The following is a 9,662-nucleotide window of genomic DNA, read 5'->3' as shown; positions in this document are numbered from 1 at the left end:
GCCGCTCCCCGGTGTGCAGCGGGGTCCCGTCTGTCACCCCCGAGGCGACGGACTGTCCGAGGGGCGCCGCGGGATGGGGACACCTAACACCGCCTGGGGGGCGAGCAGGGATGATGTCCTTACTCCTCTGCGGCCGAGGGGGGTGACAACAGCGCTCGGGGGGCAGCGTGCGTCCGAGCCGGGCTGGGGCAGCGCACGGACCCCGGTCCCGTCCGGGCTGCGTGGAGCGGGGCTGGGGCCAGGCTGGAGCAGCGCTGAGGGTGCGGGTCCCGTCTGGGATGCGCCGAGCGGGGCCGGGCTGGTCAGCGCTGAGGGTGCGGGTACCCTCGGATGAGCGGAGCGGGGCCGGGGGCGGGCTGGGCAGCGCTGAGGGTGCGGGTCCCCTCGGATGCGCTGAGCGGGGCCGGGGCCGGGGGCGGGCTGGGCAGCGCTGAGGGTGCGGGTCCCCTCGGATGCGCTGAGCGGGGCCGGGGCCAGGGGCGGGCTGCGGAGGAGCCGCCGCTCGGGGGAGGGGGCAGCCCGGCCCCTATATCCGCCCCGCCCGGCGGCCGCCCCAGAACCCGCGGGGCCCGGCCCGAGCGCGACCCCCGCTCCCGAAGGGACCCCCAGGCTGGCCGGAGCCCGGCGGGACCCGCAGCCGGCGGGACCCCGAGCGCAGAGCGACCCCCGGGGCTCCGGCCATGGGCCGCGGGCGGGCCCTGTGCGCGCTGCTCGCCGCCGCCCTGCTGGCCGCGCAGGCCTTCCCCCAGACCAACATCAAGATCAGCCAAGGTGAGTGCTCGGCGCCGGCAGCCGGGACTTCATCGGGCATGGTGGGGCAGGGAAGGAGCGTGTGCCTCCCGCCGGGCCGGCAGCTGGCTTCCCCCCGCTCCAGAAATCCCTGACTTTCCTTGAAATCAACTTTCTTCTTCGCCATGGGGACGCGCCAAGGGCAGCCCCGGTCCTTGCTTGGGGATGCCAGAGGTCTCTGGGCTGGCTGTGTCTCTGTGTGCCAGGTCAGCTCTTCGGCCTTTGCCAACAGGCACTGCTGCGGCTCGGAGCCGTGCCCTGCCGTGGGACCGGTGTGAGGAATGAGGCAGGAATGAGACACACATGGAGAGTGCAGGGCTGTGGCAGGAATGAACACACTCATGGAGGGTGCAGGGCTGTGGCAGCAATCCTTGCACGCTCATGGAGAGTGCAGGGCTGTGGCAGCAATCCTTGCACACTCGTGGAGGGTGCAGGGCTGTGGCAGCAATCCTTGCACGCTCATGGAGGGTGCAGGGCTGTGGCCATGCAGCCCAACAGGACAGGCTCCTCGTTTATTCACACTTACTGTGTGTGAAACAAACACAGGATTCTCTGTTATTCGCCTTCTTTGCTCCGAGCTGCTGCTGACTGCTGAATCTCACTTGGGTTTCTTCCAAACTTTTCCACGGTGTCAGTGCAAGTGGGAGTTGCTGCACAAGTTTGTTTGAGCCCTGTTGGTTTACTGGGGCTGTGAGTGGAAAGGGATTCCTTAAGTGCTGCTTGGTGAGATCGTGAGAAAAGGGATCGATACAAGCCTGGCTTTCCTGCCAGACGCCTAATCCGTGGGAGCTTTGCCAAAACTAATTAAGGGGGAAAAACTCTGCAAGATAACTTCTATCTGTCAGTGCCAGCTGCAAGAGCATTGCTGCTGGGATTGGCTGTAGCCTCCCAACTCCAAACATGCAGAGGATTTGAAGCTCTAAAACCAGTTTGGTTTCATTAAAGAATCTTACAAAGCAATGCCCTTGGTGTGAGAGGATGTCCCTCCCTTCATCTGATGTTTAATATTTTATTGGAAAACTTGTCACAGTGCCTTAAAAACACTTCAAGGTGTGTAAAATATTGCCCAGTTGTGGGATTGCTGTCCATCAGTGGACATACCTTCCCCTGTAGCTCCATACAGCCCCCAGATACAGAGACCAAGGTCCCTCCCCTGATCACATCCTTCAAAGGTGGATGCTCAGTGTGAGACTCTTTCATCTGTTAATGAAAAACAAATATTGCAAGTAACATGAAGGTGGCATTATTTGCCCATGGTGACTGGAATGTCAGGACTTCAGCAGTTGCTTCTAAAGCCATGGGTGAGTGGAGGCATCCTAACATCACACAACAGCACTGTCTTAGTCCCTGCCACGCACTCCTGCCCTCCAAGGCCCTGTTTAAATGCCTCTTCTGTGGGTTTGCTCAATAAGGGGGATGTGGAGGGATGGAGCTCTGCCTCAGCTGGTACCCCAGCTTAGCCCCTCAGGAGCCCTCCTTGCCTGGGCATCTCTTGCCAACCTTGTCCTAGCCCCAGATGTCACATCTCAGACCTGCAGATCCCTGCAAGTGAGGCAGCATTGCTCCTTGGGATGAAGTTTTCAGGAGCAAACCTGCTCTCCACCAGCTGAGTCCAGGGGAGCCATGCAGCTGGTGGTAGGTTTTTTCCCAGTAGCATCCTGAAATGAAGAGAAGCCCTTGTGAAACTGGCTAGGATTTTCTCACTTAATTATTTCTAGTTGGAAATAAGCCAGCTGGGGAAGTGAAACTTTTTTGGCAGAGCAGTGCCAGCTTCTGTAAGATTTTGAAAAGTGATTTTCCTGGTAGTTCTACAGTGGGGCTCAGCTAGTAAATAAATAGAAAAGCTCCAATTTGGCACTGACACAAATGCAGAGAGCACAAAACTTTATTTCTGACCCCAAATATTTGTTTTCCAGCTTTTCTGAGTTAGTAACAGTTGCTTGATCTGAATCTCATCCTCAGCCAAGTCCGGACATTTATTTTGATGGAGCTGCTTTAAAACATGGTCCTACGTTTAAAACTGCTGCATTGTAAATAAAAATAAAAAAGGGAGAAAGGATTCTTGCAGTCATTTTTCATCAGGAATTTGGGGACAAATGGATGGAGTGACTGGGGATTGGCAGGACCCCCTTGCTGCAGGCACTGGCTGTGCTGATCCTGCCCTGTGTGGAAGAGCAGTTTTGCTGGTCATTTAGACCCAATTCTCACTTTCCTTAAAAGTGAGGATTTGATCTAAAAAGCCCCCAGATGCTTCCCTTGTCACCTTCTAGATCAAAACACCACACACAGCTGCTGGCTGGGGTTGTGAGGCTTTCCTGCAGAGCCATGAGTAGGGCCCTATACTCACAACCCTACATCAGATTTCTTATGGTTTTTCTGCTACAAATATTTCGAATGAAGCAGCTCCCCTAATTGTTCCTGCCTGATAAACTGGGACCAGTAGTTCTCCTCCAAAGAGACAGACAAAGCCTCTGATCCTGACCTAACAGAAAAGGTGCTAATTAAAAGCTGACCTCCCATATTTTCCTTTTTGGTATATTTAACCTTAAATTCCTTCAGGCACCTCTGGTTCACTGAAGCTCATCAAATTAATGCTACCTAATGGGAACCAGTATGGAACAACAAAGCAGGGCTGTCTCAATTTCTGACTTGCTCTCAGCTGCTCTGAGCAAGCATGAGGGTGGTTTTCCCTGGAACTGGGGTGCTTGAGGGTGGTTTTCCCTGGAACTGGGGTGCTTGAGGGTGGTTTTCCCTGGAATTGGGATGCCTGAGGGTGGTTTTCCCTGGAGTTGGGGTGCCTGGCTTTGAGGCAGGGCAGTGGGGCACCCACTGCAATTAGCACTGGGGAGTGAAAGCTCCGTTTGCTGGAGATGCTGCTGGGTGAAGCCCTGTGAATTTTGCCACCATGCTGCCAGAGGTGAGGAATTTGTCAAGGCACTAAAACAAAACCCCAATTGCTGGAACAGCTGGTGGTGCCTTGTCTGGCACAGGCCTCTGGGCTGTCCTTGGCAGGAAGGAACAGCAGCCACGAGTCTCTGCAAGCAGGACCAGATCCCAGGCTGTCCTTTCTGGGGGTACATACCACCTGTGAGCTGGTGGTAAAGCTGAAGCCTCGTGCTGAAGGTTTGACCCTTGTTCTGCTTCAGTTTTCGTGGAGACAGGGAACCCTGGCCAGCATCATGAGGGGAGGAGGGCTTGGCTCCAGGAATCACATCAGCTTTTGGGGTTCTTGGTCCTGCTCTCCTGCTACATTGAAGTAATTTGCATTTCCTAGGTCTCTTCTAAGGATTTTCCCAGTGCAGTTATGGCTGGGTGTGAATCAGAGATCTGAACTCTGCCTTGCTGCTGAGCTGTCTTTATCTTACCCACTCTCCCCAAAAGCTATTTTGCTCTCCCAGCCCAGCAGGCCTTATCTTTTATCCTCCACAGCCCATAATTGGTGGTGCTGAGGATGGGAGAGCCCCTTGAGCCCCTCAAGGGTTTGTTGCTGTTGGTGCAGAGCTGCCCCCAGTCCCAGCTCCTCTGGAGGGATGCCTGGGGGTCCCAAGGCAGGCTGATGGGGTGACAGCCCCTCAGGGCTTGGCAGTTGATTTGGCCTTGCTCAGGAGGAAAAAAAGACTCTTTGCATTTGTGGTTTGTCACCCGGAGGGGATGTGACAGCAGGGACCCCGTGGGCTGGCTGGTGGCTGTTTGTAGAACACTCGGAGATCCCCATGTGGAAAGAGCTGATGAGAGATGCAATTATCACCCAGAGCTGCCAGCACTGGCACAGGGAATGATTTGGCTCTATCAGTGCTCACACAGCTGCTTTGGATTCACCTTGCCTCTCTTTTTCTCTGTGCGGTTTTTTCCTTTGCCACATCCCTTGCTGCTGCTGGCAGTTTTGCTCTTCCCTCAAGGAAAGCCATTCCCCTGGCCCTTCAGTGCTGGAGGCACCACCCTGACCTCTCTGGGCTCGAGGCTGTTAACCTGCTTGGATGGTCTGATGGCATCTGACGTCTGCCCTCACCCCCTGCACCCACCCTGCCCACTGCCCACTGGCCTCCACAGCAGCACTGACCCCAGCCACAGCTCCCTGGGATGTGGAACTGCCTCAGGGGGGCTGGCAATCCCCCACGTTCACAAACCAGCAGCCAAGAGAGTTAATCTGTGTGCCCCAAGACCTGAGGGTCCTGAGGGCTGCATCCTCCCCACACGACGGGGAGCAGAACACGGAGGAGGTTGGAGCAATGTGTTAATGCCACTGCTGTGTTTAGACAGCGGCAAATCCAAAGGCTCCAAAAGGACATCCTGCCCCCATAGGGGCCTCTTCTGGGACAACTTCCCCTCTGTGCTGAAAAGCAGCAGGGGAGGAGGAGCCGCAGGGTGGCAGGGCTGTTATCTGTGGTGGGATATCTGTTGGATAGGCTGTTATCTGTGGTGGGATATCTGTTGGATAGGCTGTTATCTGTTGGATAACCTGTCATCTGTGGTGGGATATCTCTTGGATAGGCTGGCACCACCAGCGGCACGCGCGCCTCACTGGCTGCTCCTGGGCTGGGGTCCTGTGCCTACGTGCACAGCTGCATCCAGGGACAGGGACAGGGCGTGGAGGGGGGTTCCTTGGGGGAAGGAGGTGCAGGCTGTCCTTGCAGGAGGGCAGAACCCAGCCTTAACCCCACAGCCCTGGCTGTCAGCTCCCCTCTCAGCACTGTGGCTCCAGTGGTGCTGATAGAGACAAGAGGAGCCCTTATCTTGGTTTCCCCAGTAGCAAATGTGAGTGCCTTTATTTTAAGCATCCTCTACCTAAAATGATGAAATGATGTCAAGCTAGCTTGGAATGTCCCTCCTGATTTAGGCAGATGCTGAAACTGAGAAACCCACAACTTGTTTAAAACATGTTTTGATTTCTGCAAACTTTTGCATGGCTCCTGCAGCAGCTGGGTTTTCCCTGGATGTGTTTGGTGGTCATTTGCCTGGGTGAGGTGGGAGAGCAGGGCTGGGCACTGCTGCCTCCATCACCTGCTCAGCTTCCTGGCCAAGCTGTCTCACCACCAGCTGCTGGGTGTCCTGTGCTCTGCCCCCAGCCATGCCTGAGCCAGTCCATGCCTACTCCTGCCCACTGTTCTGGACAGAGTACGAAGGGCACTGCTACCGCTACTTCCCCATCAACAAAACCTGGGCTGAGGCCGACCTCTACTGCGCCGAGTTCTCCATCGGCATCAGGTCAGCCAAGCTGGCCTCCATCCACAGGTGAGCTGTGCAGAAACATCATCCCACACTGACACAGCCTGGGGAGGAAGGAAACTGGGGGCACAGTCCCATTCCCACATCACAGCCTCTGTGTCAGCTGCAGGCTCGTGTTCCAGCCCACACACCCCTCTGCAGCAGCAGCCCAGTCAAGGCTGATGCACAGGTCACACAAAGGCAATATAGAAAATAAATGCCTTTTCCTGGACTGGCAGGAAAACTGGCATAGTATTCCCTAAATTTCCCAAAACTGTGGTTTCTTACTGTTGAAAAAGGGATAGAAGTACAACATGATTACACAGGGCTTTTTCCCTACTCCCTCTCCCCCAGCTCTCACCAACACTATACTCCTCTTGCACAGACCTGGGAAAGTAACCACCAGCAGCAAGAAGCAGGGAACCCATTTGCCCATGGGTCCTGTGGTCGGATGAGTACTTAGAGACATGCCTGACCATTTGCTGACATATCCTGTTGATTGCTCTGTTTTGCCAGCTGGCAAGAAAACGTCTTTGTGTATGACCTGGTGAACAGCCGCGTGCCCGGCATCCCCACCGACATCTGGACGGGACTCAATGACCTACGGCAGGTGGGAGCTCCCTGGAATCCTGTGGGAAAAGGCTTTGGAAAATTCACCTCTGTGTTTTCCTCCTGGAAAGCCACTTGGTTTTCTTCTTTGCTCCTTATATCCCTTTAATCAGGAGGTGGCATAGAGTCTGTGCTGCAGCACGTGGAGAAACTTATTTCACCCATTCCAGTCTGCTTTCAAAATAGAAGTGTTACTAGAATTAATAGATTAACCAATAATTACTGATATCACATTTTATTACAGGATTAATAGAAAGAGTATTGTACTGCTGGTCCAAGAAGAGCAAATTAACTGAAAAGGTCTTCAGTGTCAAAAACCACCGAGTTCCATTGCTCTCTTGTGCTACTCGGTGACTTTCGGAAGCTGACATGTTGGAAATATATAGTCTAATATGTTAGAAAGAAAAATGGAGTCTCATGTCAGCAATTTTTTTGTAGATATTGGAAAAGGAATGGAAAAGGAAAAGGAATGCAGAACTGGGTGGGGGTGTTAAAAATATATAGATTTGATTTCTGGGCTTCCCCTGGTGAGAAAATTGTGAGGGGCTGTTCTTGGCAAGTTTCCAGTAGTAAAACCCAAACGTGCTGTTTGGGCTTTGCTGAGTGGTGTCTGTGTCCCTGGGCTGTGTGGCACTGGGAATGGGGGTGGGCACTGCATGGGGGTGGCGTCCCACCCTCTGCAGTCACAGCTCTGTGGTGACAGCCTCTCTCTGCTGGCCTCATGGCAGGAGGGTCACTTTGAGTGGACAGATGGCTCCTCCTACGACTACCAGTACTGGGATGGCAGCCAGCCTGACGATGGGATCCACTCCATCCCCGAGGAGGAGGACTGTGTGCAGATCTGGTACAGACACAGCAGTGGTGAGCACCCAGGGCACCCTCAGTGTTATTTGTGTGGCAGTAAATTCAATCCACCGTGGCTCCTGCTTTTCTGAAGAGGTTGCTGGCAGGCAGAGGATTTGCATTTTAATTTTTTAGTATTATTTTCTCTTTTTTCTTTACAGTGAAAAGGTGTTTTCCTTTTCACCATGTATTTATATGCATACATACTCATTTTCCCTCTGCTCCCATCTCCCTCTCCCATAGCAGCAGCAGAGCAGGAGCATCAGCTGCCTTGAAGAATTACCAAATTTAGTCAAAGGTCAAATTTTCCCATTTCTCCTCCCCCATGGGAAACCTGTGGGAACACTCATTGTTTTGCCAGCTTATCTCTCCCATGCTTGGGCCAGGACATCTTGCTGAAGTGGGACAAGACCCTGCCTGTGCAAAAATCCCACTTCACACTCTCCCTGCTGGTGAGATCAGCCAGATGTGTCCAGGCCCCCCAGATGTACCTAAATGTCTGTCCATGGGCAGCCTGTGGATCATTTTGGGGGAACAGGGCTGTGTTTGCAGCTGCCCCTCCACTACCAAGTCCAAGCTGGGGCCCAGCCTCCCCTCTCACATCTCCCAGGTGAGGATGCTGGGAGGAAGCATGACAGTGAGTGGCACAAATGGGAGCACATCCAGGGAAAGCCCCCCACAGTGGCAGGAGGCCCTGGTGCCAAGGGCAGTGCTTGGTTCCCTCCTTTTGCCTTTTTCCAGCTAATGCTTTGTGTTTTTTTGGAGGGTAGCACTGCGCTCCTGGAACGACAACGCCTGTGGCAGAGCCTTCCCCTTTGTGTGCAAGATCCCCTCGCTGGCCCTGGACTGAGGCTGCTGCTGCTGCTGCCCACACCCCCTTCATTCTGGGTCACCTCAGCTGTGCTGGGCTAGAACAGCCAGGACATGGATGGGCTGGCAGGGCCATGGAGCTGCCTGGATCCCCAGCCAGTCCCTGGCTGCAGAATCCCTGCTGGAGGATGGTGGGGATGAGCCTGGCACTCAGCACTGACAGGAGCTGCATTCAACAGCAGAGGAGCCCCCAGGCCTGAGTCTGGCTTTGGATTTCAGACCAACCATCACAGTGTGTTAGAGGAAACCCGTGATTTTACCAGTACACCAAACTTTTAGCACCCAAAAATAGCCATGTGTAGGAAATGCTTCTGCCTGTTGATCTGTGAAGAGTGGAGGAAAAGCGTTCTTTTCTGTTAAGTTATGCAAAATGCCTCTTGTCCACGTTCTTTTTCTCTCTGCTAAAATAAACTGCAAACAGCAGGTGGAGGCTCCGCTGTCTTTCTTGCCCTGGAGTAGCAGTGATTCCCTGGGGCCTTGGGGTTTCATGTTGAAGTTGTTTTTCCCCCAACCTGCTCTGTGTGCTGGGGGAAAGCAGCTGCCTAGGAAAGTTCATTTTATAGATGCTGAGTGTTTCTGGGGTGCGTGGGGCAGCCTGTGTGCTCACCCTGCCCTTTGCCTGGCCCCAGCAAGCACAGAGGCGCCATGGAGGTGTGGGGGGCCAGGCAGTGCCCAGAGCCCAGCACATCCCTGAGCAGGGGTTTGGCCCTGGCTGCCTGGAGAGCACTGGGGCAGCTGGAGAGGGGCTAACACACACCAGCTGGGGGCCAGCCTATCCTCACAGCCCAGTCCTGGCTGGGCAGAGTTTGCTGCAGCCCCATGTCCTAGTGGGGTGATGTTTCCTCCCTAAGTCCCTGCTGATGTCATCTGCTGGCACCACAGAAGCATTTCTGTCTCCCAGGTAAATATTTTTGGGGAGGTGTGTGTGGTTGTGGCAGCTCGTGTGCCTTGTTTGACCTGCTCTGTGTGGAGATGGGACACTCCTGCTTGGACAGGGATGGATTTGCAGGGTTTGGGTGTAAGTGGGGCTGTGCTGGTGCCAGGGCCCAAGGGAAAGGCAGCACTACTGAGAGAAAACCAGGCTCCTCCTTAGGGGACACAGCTCCAAGGGCACTCTGGAGCCAGTCAGAGACAATAAATCCAGTGCTCCCCAGGGATCCCAGGCTGTGAACTCTGATCCCCCACAGCCCGGCAGCACCCAGGTGGCTTTGCAGGTAGCCCTGTGCAGAGGGGCTCCTTGCCCCCTCCTGGGAGCCATGAGTCCCTTTTGCCCCTGTTCTGGCAAAGCCACAGGATCTGACCCATCTCAGATGAGTAAAGCATTGCCATAAAATTGTCTGGTCCCC

The 9,662-nt window shown here is 54.6% G+C and overlaps 1 protein-coding gene across 3 annotated transcripts; it reads left to right on the top strand.

The window, feature by feature from the left end:
- Nucleotides 1-574: 574 nt before the first annotated feature.
- CLEC19A (C-type lectin domain containing 19A) lies at nt 575-8,739 on the top strand. Of its 3 annotated transcripts, none has more exons than XM_064726149.1 (5): nt 575-771; nt 5,856-6,021; nt 6,511-6,604; nt 7,332-7,447; nt 8,217-8,739. In XM_064726149.1, the coding sequence occupies exons 1-5, from the start codon at nt 681-683 to the stop codon at nt 8,356-8,358; spliced, it is 609 nt and encodes a 202-aa protein (XP_064582219.1). In that variant the 5' UTR covers nt 575-680; the 3' UTR covers nt 8,359-8,739. The 3 variants fall into 3 exon arrangements, with proteins under 3 accessions (XP_064582219.1, XP_064582220.1, XP_064582221.1); XM_064726150.1 differs by having other exon boundaries at nt 7,332-7,464; XM_064726151.1 differs by having other exon boundaries at nt 7,332-7,464; nt 8,212-8,349.
- The last annotated feature ends 923 nt before the right edge of the window (nt 8,740-9,662 follow it).

This window comes from Zonotrichia leucophrys, chromosome 14 (assembly GCF_028769735.1).
Source record: "Zonotrichia leucophrys gambelii isolate GWCS_2022_RI chromosome 14, RI_Zleu_2.0, whole genome shotgun sequence".
Lineage (NCBI taxonomy): Eukaryota > Metazoa > Chordata > Aves > Passeriformes > Passerellidae > Zonotrichia > Zonotrichia leucophrys.
This window is presented reverse-complemented; position numbering and strand designations above follow the sequence as displayed.